The 24,813-nt window shown below is 41.4% G+C and overlaps 1 protein-coding gene across 1 annotated transcript; it reads right to left on the bottom strand.

The window, feature by feature from the left end:
• Positions 1-1,598: 1,598 nt before the first annotated feature.
• LOC143038203 (uncharacterized) lies at positions 1,599-11,924 on the bottom strand. Its single transcript, XM_076207204.1, has 2 exons — positions 10,479-11,924; positions 1,599-1,945 (listed from the first exon to the last, which is right to left on the bottom strand). The coding sequence occupies exons 1-2, from the start codon at positions 10,673-10,675 to the stop codon at positions 1,639-1,641; spliced, it is 504 nt and encodes a 167-aa protein (XP_076063319.1). The 5' UTR covers positions 10,676-11,924; the 3' UTR covers positions 1,599-1,638.
• Positions 11,925-24,813: the final 12,889 nt, after the last annotated feature.

The following is a 24,813-nucleotide window of genomic DNA, read 5'->3' as shown; positions in this document are numbered from 1 at the left end:
AAAAAGTAGAAAATGAGAAGGACCTGGGAGTCATTGTTATGAATAATATGTCACCTGAGAAACATATAAATAAGATTTTTGGAGAAACTTATAATTTAATAAGAACAATCAAAGTGGCATTTACATACCTGGATGAAGAAATGGTGAGGAAAATCCTAATCACCCTGATAAGACCAAGATTGGAATATGCAGCAACGATATGGTCACCAAGTACAAAAAAATGTATAAAAAAACTTGAAAGAATACAAAGAGCAATTACAAAATTGGCACCAACACTCTCAAAACTATCATATGAAGAGAGACTACAAAAACTTAAACTACAGACACTAGAGCAAAGAAGAGAGAGAGGAGATTTGATAGCTATTTACAGAATCATGAAAGGCATAGAAATTACTGATAGAGAGAATCTGATAAAATGGGATGACAGAAATACAAGAGGACACGGAAAGAAAATAAAAAAAAACAGCTATAGAAGAGATTTGAAAAAGAACAGCTTTCCTCACAGAGTAATAGACAGTTGGAACAAGTTAGATGAGAAAGTGGTGTGTGCAAAAACAATACATGAATTTAAAAGTAGTTTAGATAAAATGAGATATGAAGACGGGACCCCACGAGCATAGCTCCCCTTCCCGTAAAATACAACTAGGTAAATACACACACACTAATAATAGCAATGAGCTAGAGAGAGAGATAACGGGGGAAAATATAATAGTTCCAGTCTTTCTTAGCGTTGCACAGTTTTCTTCAGTGTTTCACAAAGAGAATACGGAAGCAGCCAGATGACGTCAGAAGCTGCGCAGAACGGCACAAGCGGTTAGACCTGGTGTATATAGATCTTGCCTAGAACGCAGGACCTAGATACGAAACTGACTAGATCATGAGAAGCTTTGGACCCTTCAATATGCAAGGAAAAGAGAGCAAGAACAAGAGAGAATAGAAACATTATGGTACCCTTGAAGAAAGTAAGGTTTGTTTTTGGACGGGTTATGCTGCAGTATCACCCAAAGATACTAAATATGGAACCTTCTCCCACCGACATCATCTTTTGATCACTGAATCGTTTGTCATAGTTGCAGCCATATATATTATCCACAACTTACCTTCTGCATTCTATTTAATCATCTCAAACTCACAAAACGTCCTACAAGCAATTTCCACCCTCAACTCACGTTACTCACTGGTCCACAAAATCCATTCGTGGATCATCCAAATCTTAATCCCTCTGCTGGGTACTATTTCATGCTGGCATCCCCAGCAACGCACGGGCCGGCACGGCTGACGAGATAGGGCATGTATTTGTTTAGATGCTTCTGTGTACGCCTATAACGGACTACTCGGTCCTCTGATCCACATGTGTCAAAGACGCTGGAAATACCGCTAACAAACCACCTAAAAGCAATCTGGCCCAACATATATCTATAGCTGTCCCCAAATTAACATAGCTTATGTTTTAAAACAGCACCAGTACACCACAAAACGGGACATTCTTACCTCATACCCACCCACCTTATAACAGGAGACGACCCTCCCACATGGATTTGTTGTGGTTTCAGCATATCATCTATAAGATCCCTGTCTATCGAAACTCTAGACCAGGATTTGCTGCATAATTAAATCGACTATCTTTTACCAGAAAATTTATACATTCCTCCGTCTCGGGGATAGAACAATGGTGAAACCCACCGATTCAACTTTCGTCCGGCGCCAAACCAACTTGCCTGAATTTTGGGAGCATCCTGCGCATATATTTCTCTTCTTAACGAGTTTTGTCATCGTTATCTTGAAGGCCTTCCTCAGTGCATCCTCTGCTGTAGGCGGAAGGTTCTTGTTTTTGAAAACGTCCTGAGGACTTAGAAGAATTCCTTGAGGAGCTAAGAATTTTCTGTACTTTTCAGCAAAAATTCTTGGTGGATATTCACCCACGTCGAAAGCCATTGCGTTTCCTCTGAAACAGAAAAGGATCGATGTATACATCTGTGCACAGTCATTCATCACAGTAAAGAAATCGATAATTAAGCTAGAATTTTCTATGTGCGTGCATAAAAGACTTGCAGACTTTCCTAAATATCTGCCAGTCGTGACGTAGGGAGAGGGCGTTAAGAGGCAGAGGAGTTTAATTGGAAATTGTAGTTTCTTTTCAAGCTTATAATAAAAAAGAATAACGATTTCCATAGTTCCAATAAGTTCGAATAAGCAGAAATCCATATTGTAAGTTCATCAGTGATTACTCGAAGCGTGTGTGGCCGGTAACTTATGATGTGTATCTGAAATAGGCCCTGCCCATACTAGGCTGGCATAGTATGCCATTATCTTGACGAAGAAATTTGCACCTAATTGCATGTGTAACATTTCTATATAATGTACAATATGTTGTGCATGGCGCGAATGTTATTGAGGTGTTTGCAAGGGTAATTTTGTTTGGTGTGTGTTGGGGTTTGTTGTATGAAATATGGTTCACTTTTCATGAATGACAGTGAAAAGTGTGACTGTGGACTTGGCTAGTGTTTTCAGTGTATGAGTGATTAGCAATTGATCTAGTTTGTGTTTACTTGACTGGAAGGCACGCAGTGGATATCGTGTGTGTATGTGTGATGTCAGTAAGTAGCGAATTGTTTGCTGGTTTCTTCAGTAGGTAGTTGTAATGTTGTGCACATATGAGTTCAACAGTTTTGTTGAAAGAACGGAAATTACTGTGGCTGCGATAAGTACGTTTTTAATGCTCGAGTTGGCCAGTACGTACTCCATGAGTATCTGCCAGTTAGTTTTTCAGCTTTCATATCATGTTGTGTAAAAATGTATAATATTTATGTACACTTTCCATGAGTGGGCGTGGGACATTATCTTGTTTATATTCACTGTGGCGAATATTGTGCGACGTGTCGATTTCGGTGGGTTCAAAGCGGCAAGGTCCGTTAATTTCAAAATCTTATTTTATTCTATTGATTTGCCTATTTGTTTATAAGCTTCTATTTGTTTATTTGTGTGTCCATCATTTGTGCTTCTGTTATGGGGGTGGGGGGGCGTTGTGAGGTGTATTTACCTAGTTGTATTTACCTAGTTGTATTTTACGGGAAGGGGAGCTATGCTCGTGGGGTCCCGTCTTCATATCTCATTTTATCTAAACTATTTTTAAATTCATGTATTGATTTTGCACACACCACTTTCTCATCTAACTTGTTCCAACTGTCTATTGCTCTGTGAGGAAAGCTGTTCTTTTTAAAATCTCTTCTATAGCTGTCTTTTTTTATTTTCTTTCCGTGTCCTCTTGTATTTCTGTCATCCCATTTTATCAGATTCTCTCTATCAGTAATTTCTATGCCTTTCATGATTCTGTAAATAGCTATCAAATCTCCTCTCTCTCTTCTTTGCTCTAGTGTCTGTAGTTTAAGTTTTTGTAGTCTATCTTCATATGATAGTTTTGAGAGTGTTGGTGCCAGTTTTGTAATTGCTCTTTGTATTCTTTCCAGTTTTTTTTATACATTTTTTTGTACTTGGTGACCATATCGTTGCTGCATATTCCAATCTTGGTCTTATCAGGGTGATTAGGATTTTCCTCACCATTTCTTCATCCAGGTATGTAAATGCCACTTTGATTGTTCTTATTAAATTATAAGTTTCTCCAAAAATCTTATTTATATGTTTCTCAGGTGACATATTATTCATAACAATGACTCCCAGGTCCTTCTCATTTTCTACTTTTTTTATTCCTTCTTCTCCCAAATTATATGATCCTGTTATTCTGTTTTTGCTTTTTCCAAATTCCATTATACTACACTTTTTTGTATTGAACTCCATCTCCCACTTCCTACTCCATTCCTGTACTTTATTTAGATCTCTCTGTAGTGATTCACAATCTTCTTCAGTTTTCACTCTTTTCAGTAATTTTGCATCATCTGCAAAGAAGCTCATATAGCTTTCAATTCCTTCATCCATATCATTAATATATATAGCAAACATTATTAGGGCCAGAACTGTTCCCTGCGGGACACCGCTTATTACTTCATTCCATTTTGAGTGCTGATCTCTTATCACTACTCTCATTTTTCTTTCTTGCAAAAAGTCTTCCATCCAATTTAGCAATTTACCTTGTATTCCTCCTTCATATTCTAATTTCTTAAGCAACTTCTTATGTGGTACTTTGTCAAAAGCTTTTTTTAGGTCTAGAAATGCACAATCAGCCCATCCATCTCTTTCTTGTATTATATCTATTAGCCTTGAATAGAAACATATTAAATTGGTGACGCATGATCGTCCTTGTCTGAATCCAAATTGCCTTGGGTTTAGTACGTTGTTTTTTTCCAAGTATTTTACCCATCTACTTTTGATAATTCTTTCACATATTTTTGCTATTGTACTTGTTAGAGAGACTGGTCTATAGTTGGTAGGTTCTTCTTTATTTCCTCCTTTATATATAGGTACTATATTTGCTTTTTTCCAATCTTCTGGAACTTTTCCTTCTTTTAAGGAACTGCTTATTATGCTATGTATTTTGTCTGCCAGTTCATTCCTGCATTCTTTCAGAATCCAGTTTGCTATTTCATCTGGCCCATGCGATTTTCTGACATCAAAATTACCCAAGTGTGTCAATATTTCATTCTTTGTTACTTCTATTTCTTCCATAGGGGGGACTTTTTCCTTCCACTCAATCTCTTCAGGTTGTATATTTTCCCTTGTAAACACTGATTTAAAATGTTTGTTCATAATTTCTGCCATTTCCATTTCCTCAGTGTATTCAACTCCTCCTTGTCTTAATTTCTCTAAATCTTGTTTGTTTTTCAGTTTATTGTTTACAAATCTGTAGAATAGTTTTGGTTGATCTTTACACTTTTCTATAACATCTTTTTCATATTTTCTTTTTTCCTCTCTGCACTTTTGTACATATTCATTTCTATAACCAGTATATATTTTCCATTTTTCAGGTCTTCTGTCTTTTTTCCATCTGTTCCAGGCTTTGTCTCTTTTGTCCTTTAACTCCCTACAACTTTTGTTGTACCAGCATTTTACATATTCTTTTTCTTGTTTTTTTCTTGGGACATACTTTTCCACTCCTTTTTTGTAAATTTTTGTCAAAATATTCCATTTCTCTTCCACTGTTGTTTCTTCTTTGTATATTTCTTCCCAGTTTTCTTGTTGGAAGAATTCTCTTATTTTATCAAAGTTTGTTTTTTCATACATCATTCTTCCTTTTCTATATTGTTCATTTCTTTTCATATATTTTTCTTCATTAAGTTCCAGTTCAATCAATATGTGGTCACTTTTACCTATTGGTGTTTTATATTCAATCTTATCTACTATTCTAGGTTCAGATGTAATTATTAAGTCTAGCCTCGATGGTTCTTCTTCATTTCTATACCTAGTGTTCTCTTGTATCCATTGTGTCATTGAATGGTCAGTAATCATCTCAAGTAGAGCATTTCCCCATGAGTCATCACCACTCTTTACTGTCATTTCTTCCCAGCAGATTTCTTTGCAATTAAAGTCGCCCATCATAACTATTCTTCCTCCGTCTTCCATTATTTTAGTTAATGTTATCTTTGTGTCCTCTAACATACTTTTATGTTCACTCTCCTCCCATGAGGCTGTTTTCGGAGGCACATAATTGATCACAAATTTTCTGCTCTTCTTATCTCGGTCTTCCACTTCTATCATAATCATCTCTACTGTATTCTTTCCATATATGACACTTTTCACGTTTATATCCCTCTTAGTCAGGAACATAACTCCACCCCCCTTGTTTTTTCTCTCTGTTTCTAATCCAATAATTGTATGTATCATGTCCTACACTGTTGGGTGGTAGTGGGCCTTTTAATTTTGTTTCTACAATTCCCATTATGTCCGGTTCTTTTTCTTTCAAATAATCATTCAGTTCATTCAATCCTGTTATCAATCCATCTATATTTGTGTAAGACACTCTTAGGTTTCTGCCACTTCCATTGTATTCTCTGTTTCCCTTATGTTTTTCTTTAGTATGTCGAACTGCTTTATTTTCATGTTCACTACTCTCCAATAGAATCTCTCTTTCTCTGACTCCGTTCTTTCCTCGTTTTTTGCCTTAGCTTCAATTCTTTTCTGCTTTTCTGCCTCTCTTTCCTCCTTATTCATTTCTCTTTTTATCCATACCTTTTTATATTGATCATTTGTTGCTAGTTTCCCTGTCTTGGATAGAATTTTCTCTGCTGTTGTTTGTGACCTGAATTTAATCTTAATTGGTCTGGTCTTATCTGTACTATATTTTCCGAGTCTGAATTTTTCCTCAATTTCCTTTATAATTTCTGGTTCATCTTCCTGGACTAATTTTAATAAACTGCTTACTCTTTCATTTTCCTCCTTGATTCTTGCGGTTCTGTCTGGGTTATGTTTCTCTTCCATTCCTAATATAATTATACATTTCTTTTTGTCAGCTAATTCTCTTACTATATTCTCCTTCTGTCTCATCACTTTAATAACTGAGTCTTCATTATGTTCTTTCAATTGCTGTTTGACTATGTCAGTGAATGAAACCTTATTCCCTTCTTGAGTTATTCTCCAATTTTTAGCTTCTGTAGCTATTTTCTCTTTGTTTTCATTACTATTCTTCTTCAATTTCTCATTCTCCTCCTTTACATTTCCTAACTGTCTTTTTAGGTCCTCTATTTCTTCAGTTAAGTTTCTGTTAGCCTTCTCTAGTTGTTCCAACCTTTCAATTCTTTGGAAGATGGAGTCTACGTTACCTAACTTACGCTCCAAGTCCTCGATCACCTTATCAACTCTCTCCTCTAGTCTTATCAGTCGGGGGGGGGGGGGTTGTGTCCCCCCCACCCTCTTTAAATCCCTGGAACATATTCTCGTCACTTTCTTCTGTATTGCTCCTCTCTATACTTCTAATCTTTACATTTTTATTAGACATTTGATCCTCGCTAAGTCTTTTGTTTACCTTCCGCTTGTCTGGCTGGTCAAAGTCTACTCCCTCCTCATTTCCTTCCATTTCCCTCAGTAATCCCTCCCCTTTTCCTCTTTCCCTACTTTCCCACTACTCCACGAGCAATTTCCCCCCCACCCTGCAAAAACACTAGGCACTTCTCTTTGCGTTGGGATCCACAGACTTCACTTTTCTTCAGAACGTCTTCTAAGCCGTCCATTCGTTGAAGTGTGTGTGTGTGTGTGTGTGTGTGTGTGTGTGTGTGTGTGTGTGTGTGCGTGTGCGTATTTTGTTTTGATGGTAGAGATGTGTCTTGAGAGTTGATGATAGCAAATACAGTGTTTAGGAAGAAAGTCAAACATAAGTACACATGGGAGAGGGTGGTGGATGGAAGGGTGGCAGATAGAGCGTTAATGGACAATATAGTGGTGACCAGGAGTATGGTAGGAAGAGCTAAGGATGTACATGTTCTAAGGGGAGAGAGTGGGGGAATATCAGATAATTTTCTGGTGGAAGGTAAATTGAGAGTGGAAAATAGGTGGAGAAAGGGGAAAAGCGCAGAAGGTAGGGAGGTACTTAGGGTGAACTGCTTAAATAAGAAAGAAAAGGCAAGTGAGTATAAGAAGAAGCTGAGAGAGGAGTGGGAGGGAGAGAAGGATAGAATAGAGCTAGGAGTGGAGGAATGGGGATAGTTCAAAGAGGGAGTCATAAGGTGTGCAAAGATGGTGTGTGGAACAAGGAGGGCGGGAGGAAATAGAAGGAAGGGTAGAGAGTGGTGGGATGAGGAAGCAAAGAAGGATGGATAAGAGAAGAAACAAGCATTCATAGATTGGCTACAAATTAGGACTAGGGAATCGTATGAGAGGTAAAGAGTAAAGAGAAAAGAAGTTAAGCATAAGATAAAGGAAGCAAAGAGGAGAACAGATGTGAAATGGGGAAAGAGTATGACAGAAAATTTTGAAAGTAATAAGAAGATGTTTTGGAAAGAAATTAAAAGAGGAAGAGGAGGCGAATCAAGTAGAGAAGAAAAGGTAAAAGGTGCAGATGGAAGAGAAGGCAGTAAGGGGAAGGTGGACTGAGTATTTTAGGGAGTTGCTAAATGTGGAGGATAGGGAGGGAAAGGTAGTTGCTGTGGGAAGAGCTAAGAAAATGAGAGTGATGAGTGAGGAAAATGGAGGAAAAATAGGGAAAGATAAAGTGAAAGCAACTGTTAAGATGACGAGAGCAGGTAAGGCACCTGGGTTGGATGGATGCCATGCAGAATGTCTGAAGAAAGAGGAGGTACAGTTATGGTGGACTGGCTGGTGAGGTTATTTAATGTTTATTTAAGAGAGGGTAGAGTGCTGGAGGAGTACCTGTATAGTTTCGCTTAACAAGGGAAAGGGGGACAAGTGTGAGTGTAGTAGTTTCAGAGGGATCACCTTGTTGAGTGTAGTTGGGAAGGCTTATGGAAGGGTCTGATTGAAAGGATTAGGAGAGGAACAGAGGGAGTAATTGGTGAGGAACAGTGTGGTTTTAGGATAGGTAGGGGTTGTTTAGATCAGATTTTTGTGGTAAGACAGATATGTGAGAAAGCTATAGGAAAAGGTAAGGATGTTTTTTGGGCTTTTATGGATCTGGAAAAGGCTTACGACAAGGTAGATAGGAAGGCACTGTGGGAGGCACTGCAGATATATGGGATAGGAGAAAAGCTGTTAAGAGCAGTCAAGAGTTTTTACGGGAGTGGTAGAGCTTGCGTTAGGATTAGAAATGGAGAGTGAATGGTTTGAGGTAAAGGTGAGACTTCGTCAGGGATGTGTTATGTCACCCTGGCTGTTCAATCTATACATGGATCGGGTGGTGCGAGAGGTGAATACAAGGGTAGTGGGTCAGGGGTTTTAGATGGTTAAAGAAAATGGAGAAAAATTGGAAATAAGCCAGTTGTTGTTTGCTGACGACACTGCGCTTGTAGCAGGATCAGAGGAGGATTGAGGAAGTTAGTGACAGAGTTTGAGGTGTGCGAAAGAAGGAAGCTGAAGATAAAAGTGGGTAAAAGTAAGGTGATGAGATGTTCAAGGGGAGAGAGTGAGAGCAGGCTGGAAGTGAGCATTAAGGGTGAGAGACTGGAGGAAGTGGATAGTTTTAGATACTTGGGTGCGAATGTGGCAGGAAAGGGAGGAGTGGGAGTGGAGGTATAATGTAGATTGAGAGAAGCGAGTAAATGCCTTGGTGGATTAAAAAGTGTACTGAGAAATAGACATCTGGAAATGGATGCTAAGAGGAGGTTATATGAAGGAGTGATTGTTCCAACAGCACTGTACGGGGCAGAAACATGGAACATAAGAGAGGAGGATAGAAGGAGTTTAAATGTGTTTGAGATGAAATGTCTGAGAAATATAATAGGGGCTACTAAGCTAGATAGAGTGAGAAATAAGGAGGTGAGGAGGAGAACAGGGGTGGAAAGGGAGTTGGGAGATAGGGTTGATGAAAGAGTATTAGGATGGTTTGGACACATGGAAAGAATGAGTGAAGAAAGATTAGTAAAAGAGGTGTGGAAGGCAGAGGTGGAAGGAGTGAATATGAGGGGGCGACCTAGGATGAGATGGATGAATGGGGTAAAAAAAGGGCATTAAAAAAAAGAGGAATGTCTGTTGAGGAAGGACGGGAGAGGACAGAAGACAGGGGTGAATGGAGAAGGGTTGTGTATGGATGATGCTGTGATGCATAAAGGGGAGTGTGTGGGGGATGGGGTGTGAGGAAGTATGTATGAAAATAAATTGACGCAGCCCGAAGGGATATCTCCCAGTTTTCTCCTTTTATGCGTGAGGGGACGGAGAGGGGGGGGGTCGCCGATTTTATGAAGCGGCCTTGCTGTGGATGTGATGTGTCTTGCGACACTGTTTCTGACCCAGGGCAGTGGACAGGATGCAGGGATGACCCGTCATCCAGGAGGTGCCAAGATAAGTGGGAGGGAGGAGGATGGAGGGGAGTGGAATATGTAGGGGATGGAATGGGTGGGAGTGGTTTCTATGCCTTTTTCTTTTTGGCTACCCCCGTGTAAGGGGGAAAAAGCCTTTGGTATATGTATGCTACTTTTAGACAGATTATAGATGAAATTCTATTCGTTTTTTATGCTCTGCCTGCACAAATCTTGTCTCTCTCATATGTCATTAAACTTATCATGAACAACCTGTAAATATATTACCATGTCCATCTTTATTTTATGATATTTTACAAATATATAGGGGCACTATTCATGTGTTATTAGTCTGTTTTAACTAGGTTCACTAGTATGGGATATCGCGACCTAAATGCTTGCTATTCTGAAATTCGCTATAATGGCCATAAACCTCTGCCTGGGCTGTTATGGCTTTGTCTTTGATTTTAGTTCTGTTAGAGTTTCTATTTGGGACTACATATCGTGGTGGGTTCTGCACATGTCACATCCATCAATTATGTATTTCATGGGGCGTGTCTGTTATTGACTTCTTAGTAGATTACACGACCAGGAATCTTGGTTTGTCCAAGTCAGGGTCCATTTCGTCCCCGTGTGGGTCAAGTTAGTGGCTAGCAGGGCTGGGTGGGTTCGGGAATGCATTACCGCTCAGTGGAGTCAAGGTTTTCACTGAATGTGGTCTGTTGATAACGCCTACGGCGGTGATTCCCTCCGCAGAAAGGGTGGGCAATTATTGCCCATGTTACCACTATAGGTGATCTCGAGTTTGAGGAGGTGGAACTGCAACAGAACTTCGATTTAGGAGGGTCAGATCTCCTTTTCTGGTTATAATTGTTATCCATGGCACGTTTCTTGTTGGGGTCACATCCCCAGCCATATCATACTAAGAGAGGTTACATTTAAAACACCTTTTGTATCTCCTCCCCAATGTGAGTTGAGTAGAGTGAATCCTGAATAGGTCGCACAATCGTGTAGTGTGCTGTCGAGCTGTGCTGCTACCTAGTTCCAACACACAGAGTTCCTACAACACCTACCGTGTAGGCTGTGTCCACGGGCTTCCGAAGATCACCATTTGTCCCTACTATTATGCACCATCACAGGAAGACCTTTGCTTGTTAGTTGGAAGAATGAACTTATTGTTAGCGGGAAAGAAGTTTGACAAAGATCATAGTGTCAGCCTCAGTCACTGCCTCATTCACAACATCAACTCCTAGATGGGTGTTAAGCCAGGGACATCACAAGATGTTGAGGCAGTAATTGGCTTTTCTTCACCATGTTTTCGAAACCCACATCAAAATCTAGTGTGTGCAAAAACAATACATAAATTTAAAAATAGATTAGATAAAATGAGATATGAAGACGGGACACCATGAGCATAGCTCCCCATCCCGTAAAATACAACTAGATAGATACAACTAGGTAAATACACACACGTCCGTCGAGGTGACAGTGAAGTTCGGACTCCGGAGTTATCCAAGGATTTCAAGGATCTTAATAACAAGGAAGTACCTGTGTTGTATTTATAGGGAAGGGGAAAACTCGTGGTGTAGTGGGAAGGTGAGAAAAAACGAGGAGGGGAGGGATTACTGAGGGAAATGGAAGGAAATGAGAAAGGGGAGGACTTGGTCCAGGGGGCCAGGCGTCTTGTAAACAAACGAAGGACCAATGATAATTTTGGAGAAGGGATTAACAAAAATGTAAAGATTAGAAGTATAGATAAGAGCAACACAATGGAAGGTGATGATAATAATTTCCAGAGATTTAATGAGGGGGGGGGGGATACCAACCTCCCCCGATTAGCAAGACTAGGGGAAAAACTTGAGAAAATGACCGAACATTGGGAAAGTAGGTTCGGTCAATTAACAAAGATTGCGCAGGGAGTTGAAAAATTGGAAGTAGAGAAGGTGAACAAAAACCTAACTAAAGAAATAGAAGAATTAAAAAGACAGTTAAAAGAAGTAAAAAATAAGAATGAGGAATTAAAGAGGAATAATAAAGAGAATAAAGAGTCCATAGCAAAAGAAGCACAGGAATGGAAAAAAAAATCCAAGAGAGTCAAGTTGCATTTACTGACATAATAAAACAGCAAATGAAAGAATAAACTGAAAATTCAGTTATTAAAGTGATGAGACAGAGGGAGAATATAGTAAGAGACTTAGCAGATAAAAAGAAATGTATAATTATATTAGGAATGGAAGAGAGGTATAATCTAAATAGAACCACAAGAATCAAAGAGGAAAAAGAAAAAGCAGTTTACTAGAATTAGTTCAGGAAGATGAACCTGAAATCATGAAACAAATTTAAGAGAAATTTAGACTCGGAAAATATAGTGGAGATAAGACCAGACTGATTAGGTTTGAATTTAGGTCACAAACGACGGCAGAGAATATCTTATCAAGAACAGGGAAACTAGCAACAAGTGAACAATATAAAAAGGTATGGATAAAAAGAGAAATTAATAGAATGGAAAGAGAGGAGGACAAAATGAAATGACAAGAAGCTAAGGAAAAAAACGAGAAGAGGAATTTTATTTGAGAGTAGTGAATATGAAAGTGAGGAAATGGGACATACTAGAGAAAAACAAAGGGGAAACAGAAAATACAACGGAAGTGGCAGAAAATTAAAAGTGTCTTACACAAATATAGATGGATTAATAATAGGATCAATTGAATTGAATGAGTATCTGAAGGAAAAAGAACCGGACATAATGGGAATTGTAGAAACAAAATTAAAAGGTCCACTACCACCCAAAACAGTAGGACATTGTGCAAATAATTATTGGATTAGAAACAGAGAGACAAAACAAGGGGGTGGAGTTATGTTCCTGACAAAGAAGGATATAAACGTGAGGTGTGTCACATATGGAAAGAATATAGTAGAGATGATTATGATAGAAGTGGAAGACAGAGATAAGAAGAGCAGAAAGTTTGTGATAAATTATGTGCCTCCGAAAACAGCCTCGTGGGAAGAGAGTGAACATAAAAGTATGTTAGAAGACACAAGTATGACATTAAATAAGATAATGGAAGATGGAGGAAGAATAGTTATGATGGGCGACTTTAATTGCAAAGAAGTCTGCTGGGAAGAGATGACAGTAAAGGGTGGAGACGACTCATGGGGAAATGTTCTACTCGAGATGATTATTGACCATACAATGACACAATGGATACAAGAGAACACTAGGTATAGAAATGAAGAAGAACCATCGAGACTAGACCTAATAATTACATCTGAACCTAGAATAGTGGACAAGATTGAATATACGACACCAATAAGTAAAAATTAACACATATTGATTGAACTGGAACTAAATGAAGAAAAATACATGAAAAGAAATGAACAATACAGAAAAAGAAGAATGATGTATGAAAAAAAAAACTTTGATAGAATAAGAGAATTCTTTCAAAAAGAAAACTGGGAAAGAATATACAAAGAAGAAACAACAGTGGAAGAGAAATGGGAATATTTTGACAAAAATGTAAAAAAAAAGGAGTGGAAAATTATGTTCCAAGACAAAAACAAGAAAAAGAATATGTAAAGTGCTGGTACAACAAAAGTTGTAGGGAGTTAAAAGACAAAAGAGATAAAGCTTGGACCAAATGTAAAAAAGACAAAAGACCGGAAAAATGGAAAATATATACTTGTTATAGAAATGAGTATGTACAAAAGTGCAGAGAGGAAAAGAGAAAATATGAAAAAGATGTCATAGAAAAATGTAAAGATCAACCAAAACTATTCTACAGATTTGTAAACAACAAACTGAAAAACAAACAAGATCTAGAGAAATCAAGACAAGGAGGAGTTGAATATACAGAGAAAATTGAAATGGCAGAAATTATGAACAAGCATTTTAAATCAGTGTTTACAAGGGAGAGCATACAACCTGGAGAGATCGAATGGAAAAAGAAAGTCTCCCCTATGAAAGAAATAGAAGTAACAAAGAATGAAACAATGAAACACTTGAGTAATCTTGATGTCAGAAAATCGCATGGACCAGATGAAATAGTAAACTGGATTTTGAAAGAATGCAGGAATGAACTGGCAGACAAAATACATATCATAATAAACAGTTCCTTGAAAGAAGGAAAAGTTCCAGAAGATTGGAAAAAAGCAAATATTGTACCTATATATAAAGGGGAAATAAAGAAGAACCTACCAACTATAGACCAGTCTCTCTAACAAGTACAATAGCAAAAATTTGTGAAAGAATTGTCAAAAGTAGATGGGTAGAATATCTAGAAGAAAAAAAAAGTGCTAAATCCAAGGCAATTTGGATTCAAACAAGGACGATCATGCGTCACCAATTTAATATGTTTCTATTCAAGGCTAATAGATATAATACAAGAAAGAGATGGATGGGCTGATTGTGCATTTTTAGACCTAAAGAAAGCTTTTTGACAAAGTACCACATAAGAAGTTGCTTAAGAAATTAGAAACTGAAGGAGGAATACAGGGCAAACTGCTTAATTAGATGGAAGACTTTTTGCAAGAAAGAAAAATGAGAGTAGTGATAAGAGACAACCACTCAAAATGGGATGAAGTAATAAGTGGTGTTCCACAAGGGACAGTTCTGGCCCCAATAATGTTTGCTATATATATATTAATGATATGGATGAAGAAATTGAAAGTTACATGAGCTTCTTTGCAGATGATGCAAAACTATTAAAAAAGTGAACACGGAAGAAGATTGTGAATCACTACAGAGTGATCTAAATAAAGTCTGGGAATGGAGTAGGAAGTGGGAGATGGAGTTCAATACTAAAAAGTGTAGTATAATGGAATTTGGAAAAAGCAAAAACAGAATAACAGGAGCATATAAATTGGGGGAAGAAGGAATAAAAAAAAAATTGAAAATGAGAAGGACCTGGGAGTCATTGTCATGAATAATATGTCACCTGAGAAACATATAAATAAGATTTTTTGAGAAACTTACAATCTAATAAGAACAATCAAAGTGGCATTTACATACCTGGATGAAGAAATGGTGAAGAAAATATAAATCACTTTGATAAGACCAAGATTGGAATATGCGGCAACGATATGGTCACCAAGTACAAAAAAATGTATAAAAAAAAAAAACTTGAAAGAATACAAAGAGCAATTACAAAATTGGCACCAACACTCACAAAACTATCATATGAAGAGAGACTAGAAAAACTTGAACTACAGACACTAGAGCAAAGAAGAGAGAGAGGAGATTTGATGGCTATTTACAGAATCATGAAAGGCATAGAAATTACTGATAGAGAGAATCTGATAAAATGGGATGTTAGAAATACAAGAGGACACGGAAAAAAAAAAGACAGCTATAGAAGAGATGTGAAAAAGAACAGCATTCCTCACAGAGTAATAGACAGTTGGAACAAGTTAGATGAGAAAGTGGTGTTTGCAAAAACAATACATGAATTTAGAAATAGTTTAGATAAAATGAGATATGAAGACGGGACCACACGAGCATAGCTCCCCTTCCCGTACAATACAACTAGGTAAATACAACTAGGTAAGTACACACACACACAAACCATTCATGAGTTTAAAAGCAAACCAGACACTGCGAGATACAAAGACGGAGCACCACGAGCATAGCTCCCCTTCCTGCAAAATACAACTAGGTAAATACACATACACACACATACGTACGTCGGATACACGGCGAAGATTGGAAATCCAGAATATAAGTGTAACTTTCGTGGGTCTCAACGACAAGGGAGTACCTTGTTATATTAGTAGGGAAGGGGGAAAGCTCGTGGTGAAGTGGGAAGGTGAAGAAGTAGGAAAAAGAGGGGGGTTACTGAGGAAAATGGAAGGAAATAAGGAAGGGGATAAACGGGCCCTGGGTCTTAAGAGAGATGTAAACAGACGGGGGGGGGGGCAGAATACACAGACGAGGAAAACTAGCAGACAGTGAGCAATATAAACAGGTATGGATAAAAAGAAAAGAATAAAGAAGAGAGGATGAGAAAACAAAAAGACTAGAAGCTAAGGAAAAAAACGAGAAAAGAACAGAGTCAGAAAAAGAGAAATTCTATTGGAGAGTAGTGAATATGAAAATGAGGAAATGGTTCATAGGAGAGGAAAACAGAAGGGAAACAGAAAACACAATGGAAGTAGCAGAAAATTAAAAGTATCTTACACAAATATAGATGGCTTAATAACAGGCTTGAAGGAACTCAATGATTATCTGAGGGGAAAAAAACGGACATAATGGGAATTGTAGACAAAATTGAAAGGTCCACTACCACCCAACAGTGTAGGACATAGTGGATATAATTATTGGATTAGAAACAGAGAGGTAAAACAAGGGAGTGTAGTTATGTTCCTGACTAAGAAGGATATAAATGTGAGGAATGTCACATATGGAAAGAATATAGTAGAGATGATTATGATAGAAGTGGAAGACAAGGATGGGAAGAGCAGGAAGTTTGTAGTAAATTATGGGCCTCCTAAAACGGCTTCGTGGGAAGAGAAAGAACACAAAAATATGTTAGAAGACACAAGGATAACACTAAATAAGATAATAGAAGATGGAGGAAGAATAGTTATTGTAGTGGTTTGGTTCGAACAAGCCAGGGAAAATGAAATTCACTTTGGTCTCTTATTCTAATCTCTTTGGTAAAACAACCACAAGTAATAGCCACTGCTTAGTGGATCTGATCAGTCGTAGCTGGACGGTGAGCCTAACGTCAGAGGCGGTGGCGGCTGATGACGGCGAGGCTCGATGGGACTGCTACAAGACTGGACGAGATGTTGTTGCTGCTGCCGTGGCTACTACTATTCTGCCCTGACTGGCCGCCGCTGCCCTATTTAAGGGTCGCTCGCGGCTCAGCGTAGTTGGCAAGAGAGGTCGCTAGCCGCTCGAGAACCATTTGCTGGCTCCTGATTGGCTAGCTCATATTCACCTCTTGCCAACTATGGGAAGTGTGTGACCGCCTGTGGCTGCGTCACTACACCACTCCCCCTCTCTTCGAGAGCGGGCGTCGAGGGAGATAGGGAGCGACGCGCGCGACGTGGTTGAATCGGTGTGGCCTTCGTATCACTCGCCCAAAACGTGTGGTCATTCCATCAGGGGGCATGTCTGGCGAGGAGGGCCTTGATGGAGTGGGGCTCGAATGCAGGGTGGTGTGGTCGAAGTCAGATGCCTGGCGAGGTGGGGTCGGTTGAGTATGGAGCTGTGGAGACATAAGGTTGGGTGAGAATTGTTGCATTGCATGGTAGAGTGGGGGCGTAGGGTGGGGGGGATCTTGCGGGGTGCCGGGAACAGTTGTAGAAGGATGTGGTTGCGGGGTGGGAGAAGGAGAAGGGTTCGCTGTCGTGTGCGTGTGATCTGTGTATGGTGAAGAGTCAGGGGCAGGAGGGGAGTGTTGGTTTGGAAGGGAGAGTGTTTCGGGGGGTGAGGAATGACTTGGTTCGGTGGTGAGGATGGGGTTAGGACCATGTTGTAAGATGTATTGTAGTGGCCCTGGAGGTTTGGTAGGGGGATTGATGGGGAGATGGGCCGGCTTGAGCCTGTCGATGGAGACGCTATCCGGTTTGGCATCTCGGTTGATCACGAAGTACTTTGGTGATCTGCTGAGGACTCGGAAGGGGCCGTCGTATGGGCGCTGAAGAGGAGCTCGTGTGGAGTCTTTCCTGACGAAGACGTAGTCACTTGTAGACAGGGCCGGGGGAAGGTGCTCCGGCTGTGGTTGTGGTGGACGAGGGGGTGTTGGACGGGTGTTGGCGAATGTGTCCTTGATGAGTTGGAGGGCGTGACGATCCGGATCGCCGACGGCAGGCGTGGCAATTTCCCCAGGGAGGCGAAGGTTCTCAGCGTAAAGTAGCTGCGATGGGGAAATGTCATTGTCGACCTTAGGTGTGACGCGGATCGTGAGAAGCACCAGGGGAAGGGCGTCGACCCAGTCGCATGAGGGTTGTGCCTTCAGCGACTCCTTCAGTTGGTGGTGGAACCGTTCCACGAGTCCATTGGCTTGGGGGTGGTAAGCGGTGGTCCGGTTACGTTTGGTGCCAAGGAACTTGAGGAGGCTGGACCATAGGTCAGATTCGAATTGGGGGCCCCTATCGTTGACAATGATGTGAGGTGCGCCGAATCTGGATACCCATCCAGAGAGGAAAGCACGGGCGGTCGTCTCGGCGGATATATCCGGAAGGGGGATCGCTTCTGGCCACCTGGTGTATCTGTCGATACACGTAAGGAGGTAACGCATGCCGCGAGAAGGCGGAAGGGGGCCCACAATGTCCACATGAACTGACTGGAAACGTGCCGTTGGTGCAGGAAAACGCTGGAGTGGTGCGTGGACGTGGCGCGTAACCTTGGCCGTCTGGCAGGGGAGGCAGGTCCGGGTCCATTGTCTGACATCCTTGTTGATGCCTGGCCAGACGACTCGATCCGTGATAAGGCGTTGTGTCGCGCGGATGCCCGGATGACTGTGGTCATGGAAGGAGGAGAAGACGTCCTTACGGTGACAGGCGAGGATGTAAGGACGGGGTTTGCCTGTGGAGATGTCACACCACAATGGTACGGGGTTGTTGGGAAGCTGTCTTAGCTGTAGGGATGAGGTGTCGTGCATACGTAGGAGGTGGAGTTCACCGTCGTTGTTCTGAGATGCGGCGATGCATGCGTAGTCTATGTTGTGGTTAGGGAGGATGCTGGAGGTGATTCTAGACAAGGCGTCGGCTACCTGGTTATCCTCTCCCTTGATGTATTCAATGCGAGTATCAAATTGGGAGAGGAAGGACAGCTGCCGGGAGACTCTTGGGGAGTGATGGTCGGAGACTCTGTCTAGGGCATGGGCGAGTGGCTTGTGGTCTGTAAGGATAACGAAAGGCCGGCCTTCCAGGAAGTAAAGGAAGTGCTTGACAGCCGAGACTATGGCTAGCAGTTCCCTGTCAAAGACGCTGTAGCGAATTTGAGGAGGGTCCAGACGTTTGGAGAAAAAGGCGATAGGCTGGAGCTGGCCGTTGATCTTCTGTTGGAGGACGGCGCCAATTGCTGTGGAGGAGGCATCAGTGGTAAGGAATGTGGGTGCGTGAGCTACTGGGTAGGACAAGCGGGCGGCTTCAGCGATTGCCGCCTTGGCTTGCCCGAATGCCTGGGTCGCTTCGGAAGACCATCTCACAGGTTTGAGCGACCGCTTGGAATGGTTCTTGGTGAGGTCGTTCAAGGGAGCGAGTTTTGCAGCTGCGTTGGGGATGAATCTGTGGTAATAATTGACGATTCCTAGTAATCGTCGGAGCATCTTGATGGTTGTTGGCTGTGGGAAATCTTGGATTGTGTCTACTTTCTGAGGGAGAGGATACAGACCTGCTGTTGAGATGCGGTGTCCGAGGAAGTCGAGAGATGAAACTCCGAGGAGACACTTGGACGGATGTACCCGGAGGCCATAATCTTGGAGGCGGCGGAAGAGGAGGCGGAGGTGTTGGCGGTGTTGGTCGTGGGTATCGGAGGCTACGAGGATGTCGTCGATGTAAACGGTGATGAAGTCGAAGTCTCTGAGGGCATGGTCTATGAACCTCTGGAACGTCTGGGCGGCATTCCGGAGGCCAAAGGCCATCATCTTCCACTCAAAGAGGCCGAATGGAGTGGCTATGACTGTCTTCTGGACGTCTTCCGGCGCTACAGGGATTTGATGAAACGCCCTGACCAGGTCAATTTTGGAGAAGACCTGCTTCCCGTGAAGCTTGAAGTGGAAGTCTTGAGCGTGAGGGATGGGGTAGCGGTCGGGCTTCGTGATGCGGTTAAGTTGACGGTAGTCACCGCAAGCCCGCCATTGGTTGGGCGGTGGGGGTGGCTTGGGAACCATGTGGAGTGGTGATGCCCAAGCACTCTCCGATGGTTGGATGATGTCCTGGTCTAGGAGTTCTTGGAACTCCTGTTTGGCAGCGGCCAACTTCTCTGGGGAAAGTCGTCGAGGCTTGCTGTATACTGGCGGTCCAGATGTCTGGATGTGGTGCATGATGTTGTGAGGGGTGGTGGTGGTGTTGGTCTTGTCTGGCGATGTTAGCTGGGGAAACTCCTGCAGGATGCGAACATAATCGCCAGCGGACTGGAGGCACGAAATCTGGTCAGATTTGGCGTTAGTGGTGGTTCCCGGTATGCTTGTCGTGCCGTGGTACAAGCAGTTATCCTTGGCGCTAACTACCATATTGTAATGCTGGAGGAAGTCGTAGCCAAGAATGGGGTGCTGGACCGCTGCTATGACGAATGTCCAAGGGAACTTGACATCGTGGAGGTCCAGGACGCTGTGGTGGCTGCCGTACGTTGCAATGGGCGTACCGTTGGCTGCAAGCAGGTCGTAGGATGGCCACCGTGTACCGTGGTTGGATTCTTCCGTCGGGGGTATGATGCTGACGGCTGAGCCCGTGTCTACCAGGAAAGATAGGCCAGAGTGGCGATCACGCACTGAGAGGAGGGTGTGAGTATGGTTAGCGGGGGTAGGAGTGCTTACCGACCCCCGCGTTTGGCGTTTCCCCGCGACCAGCTGCATGGTTGTGTGCATCTGAGCGCCTTGGCTCCGAAGCGGGTATGGTACCAACAGGAGGCAGTATCCTGTCGTGGAGCGGGGCTAGGTGGTGGTTGAGGGGGGGTTCCCTTCTCGGCAAGCAACTGGTTGAGCAAGGTCTTCATGTCGGCGACTTCCTGCCGTAGCTGCTGCATACTTTGGTCACTGGCACTATATGACATGGGAATGTTTTCACTCACAGCACTATGGTCAGTAACACCTGGGTTGTCACTACACTTTGCACGAACACTATGCACTGGTTTGTGTACCGAGGTATGTCGCTGGAACAACCTATCTGCTATTTCGCAGTATTGTTCGTCGTCCTTATCGCCGGCTAGAGCTTCCAGGTGTATGTGGAGGGCGTCCGGCATCTTGGAGAGGTGAATGGAGCGGAGGAGTTCCTTGGGCAATGACACCTTTGCCCGGGTGTTGAGGTTGGCCATACGGGTGTATAGCTGTGAGGGGGTGGTGTCGCCGAGTTCGCTCTGCTGGATATCTCGGTAGAGCTGGTCGTCAGGCCTGGCGCATAGCTTCCGTAAGGCAGTCTTGAGGGCGGCACACTTGCCTTCTTCCGGAGGAGAAGAGACGGCGTTACGGACAAGGGCGATGACGTCCGTTGGTAGAGCGGCGATGTACGCGCCGAAGGCTTGGTGGTCCGGAACGTCACCTTGAGTGGCTAAATAGGCTTCTGTGTGAAGTAGCCAGCTCTCCAAGTCACGGGAGAAACTGGGAAGTTTCACTTGTGAGTTTTCCATAATCCTGGTTGTCCCTCACCGGGGTCACCAATTTGTAGTGGTTTGGTTCGAACAAGCCAGGGAAAATGAAATTCACTTTGGTCTCTTATTCTAATCTCTTTGGTAAAACAACCACAAGTAATAGCCACTGCTTAGTGGATCTGATCAGTCGTAGCTGGACGGTGAGCCTAACGTCAGAGGCGGTGGCGGCTGATGACGGCGAGGCTCGATGGGACTGCTACAAGACTGGACGAGATGTTGTTGCTGCTGCCGTGGCTACTACTATTCTGCCCTGACTGGCCGCCGCTGCCCTATTTAAGGGTCGCTCGCGGCTCAGCGTAGTTGGCAAGAGAGGTCGCTAGCCGCTCGAGAACCATTTGCTGGCTCCTGATTGGCTAGCTCATATTCACCTCTTGCCAACTATGGGAAGTGTGTGACCGCCTGTGGCTGCGCCACTACATTATAATGGGTGACTTTAAATGTAAAGAAATCTGCTGGGAAGAGATGACAGTGAAGGGTGGAGACGACCTATGGGGAAATGTACTACTTGATATGATTATACAACATACAATGACGCAATGGATACAAGAGAATACTAGCTATAGAGATGAGGAAGAACCATCGAGACTGCACCTAATAATCACATCAGAACCCGAAATATTGGACAAGATTGAATATAAGACGCCAATAAGTAAAAGTGACCACATATTGGTTGAACTGGAACTAAATGAGGAAAAATACATAGAAAGAAACGAACAATATAGAAAGGGAAGAATGATTTATGGAAAAAAAAAATTATAAAGTAAGATAATTCTTTCAAAAAGAAAACTGGAAAAGGATACACAAGAAGGGCTTAACAGTAGAAGAAAAGTGGAATATTTAAAAAAAAAAATTTATAAAGGAGTGGAAAAATATGTTCCAAGACAAAAACAAAAAAAAAGGATATTTAAAGTGTTGGTACAACAAAAGATGCAGGGAGTTAAAAGACAAGAGGGACAAAGCTTGGATGAAATGGAAAAGAGACAAAAGACCTGAAAAATGGACAATGTATACTTGTTATAGAAATGAATATGTACAAGTGTGCAGAGCAAAAAAGAGAAAGTATGAAAAAGATGTCATAGAAAAATGTAAAGATCAACCAAAACTATTTTATAGATTTGTAAACAACAAACTGAAAAACAAACAAGAATTAGAGAAACTACGACAAGGAGAAATCTAATACACAGAGGAAATAGAAATGACAGAAATTATGAACAAGCATTTTAAACCAGTGTTTACGAGGGAGAGCATACAACCTAGAGATATCGAGTGGGAGGAGAAAGTCCCCCTATGAAAGAGATAAAAGTGACAAGGAATGAAGTAATGAATCACTTGAGAAATCTCGATGTCATAAAATCGCATGGACCAGATGAAATGGCAAACTGGATTTTGAGAGAATGCAGGAATGGACTAACAGACAAAATACATAGTCAAATAAGCAGTTCATTGAAAGAAGGAAAGGTTCCAGAAGATTGGAAATGAGCAAATATAGTACCAATATATAAGGTGGGAAACAAAGAAGACCCTACTAACCATAGACCAGTCTCTCTTTCAAGTACGATAGCTAAAATATGTGAAAGAATCATCAAAACTAGATGGGTAAGGCATCTGAAAAAGTACTAGATCAAAGGCAATTTGGATTTAGATAAGGACAGCCATGCATCACAAAATTAATGTGTTTCTATTCAAGGCTAATAGATGTAATACAAGAAAGAGATGGATAGGCTGATTGTGCATTTCTAGACCTGAAAAAAAGCTTTTGAAAAGGTGCCACATAAGAAATTACTAAAGAAATTAGAAACTGCAGGAGGAATACAGGGCAAATTGCTGAAGTGGATGGAAGACTTCTTGCATGAAAGAAAAATGAGAGTGGTGATAAGAGACAAACATTCAAATTAGGATGAGGTGATTAGTGGAGTTCCACAAGGAACGGTTCTGGCCCCACTAATGTTTGCTTAATATATTAATGATATGGATGAAGGAAATGAAAATTATATGAGCTTCTTTGCGGACGATGCAAAATTGTTGAAAAAAGTGAACACTGTAGAAGATAGTGAGTCGCTACAGAGTGATCTCAATAAAGTATGGGAATGGAGTAAGAAGTGGGAGATGGAATTCAATGTAAGTGTAGTATAATGGAATTTGGAAAAAGCAAAAAAAGAATAGTGAGATCATATAAATTGGGAGAAGAAATTAAAAAAGTAGATAATGAGGACCTGGGAATTATTATTATGAATGATATGTCCCCAGAGAAACATATAAACAAGATTTTTTGAGAAACTTATAATTTAATAAGATCAATCAAAGTGGCATTTACATACCTGAACAAAGAAATGTTGAAGAAAATACTGGTCACTTTGATAAGACCAAGATTGGAGTATGCAGCAACGACGTGGCCACTAAGTACAAAAAAAAATGTAAACAAATCTTGAAAGAATACAAAGAGCAATTACGAAATTGGCACCAACGCTTTCAGAACTGAAGAGAGACTGGCAAAACTTGAGCTACAGACATTAGAGCAAAGAAGAGAGAGGAGACTTGATAATTAATTGTAAATCATGAAAGGCATGGAAATTATTGATAGAGAGGATCTATTAAAATGGGATAGTAGATACAATAGGACATGGAAAGAAAACCAAGAAAGACAATTATAGAAGAGACCTGAAAAAGAACAGTTTTCCCCATAGGATAATAGACATTTGGAACAGGTTAGATGAGAATGTGATGTGTGTAAAAAGATACACGAATTAAAAAAAAAAGTCTGGATAAAACGAGACATCGAGACGGTACCTCACGAGCATAGCTTCCTTACCGTAAAATACAACTAGGTAAATACACACAAACTAGATACTGAGAGCTACAAAGACGGGTCACTACGAGCATGGCTCCCCTTCCCGTATAATACAACTAGGTAAATACATACAGTCAAACCTCAGTTCTCGAGCGTCTCTGATCTCGAACAAATCGGTTTTTGAACGGAAAATTCGAGCTGGAAATACCTCTGTTTTCGAACACAATCTCGGTTCTCGAACAACGCAAACACGTGATCGCTGACGGAACGTAAATAGTTCTCTGTTGACCGTGAGTTGCGCTGTGCTTTAGTTTTGAATTTTATTGCATTCAGAATTTATTTTTCCTACACTAGCCCTCAGTCGTGGCTCCAAAGAAGGCAAAAAGTGATACTGGTCAAGGAAAAAGAAAAGTTGTTAGAAAAACAATCGAAGTGAAGAAAGAAATTAACGCAAAACACAAAAATGGCGTTCGTTTGTTTATCTGATCTTGCTGTGCAGAACGGTATGGCAAAGTCTATAGTTTGCACTATTCTCAAGAATAAAGTGATAAAGTTGGCTGATGTTGCATTAGTAAAGACCGCAAATACTTGAGAAAGTGAAAAAGTTGTTGCTTGTTGTCACATCGCAGCCAAAAGGGTACAGTACATACATTACATGATAACTTTAGTGTTGCTTTGTCATTAAATCTACAATGACCGCAAAAAACTATATATTTTGAGCGCATATAAAAATGTTACACGCGAATCGACGTAACATTTTTATTAGTTTTCCCGCTATACGAGAAGTGAGCGGAGCTAGTGCCGACGTAGTGTGATAAGTCCCTCCTTACTCCCTTTCAACCCGACGCATCGCTCCTCAGTGAGCTACCAGAGCTCGACGTGAGCTGACTACCCACGGGCTGCTCCCGAGCGCCCCC

Source organism: Oratosquilla oratoria, chromosome 24 (genome assembly GCF_046742065.1).
Source record: "Oratosquilla oratoria isolate Oo_2021 chromosome 24, ASM4674206v1, whole genome shotgun sequence".
Classification (NCBI taxonomy): Eukaryota; Metazoa; Arthropoda; class Malacostraca; order Stomatopoda; family Squillidae; genus Oratosquilla; species Oratosquilla oratoria.
The sequence above is the reverse complement of the archived record's forward strand: the minus strand, read 5'-3'. Positions and strand labels throughout refer to the sequence as shown.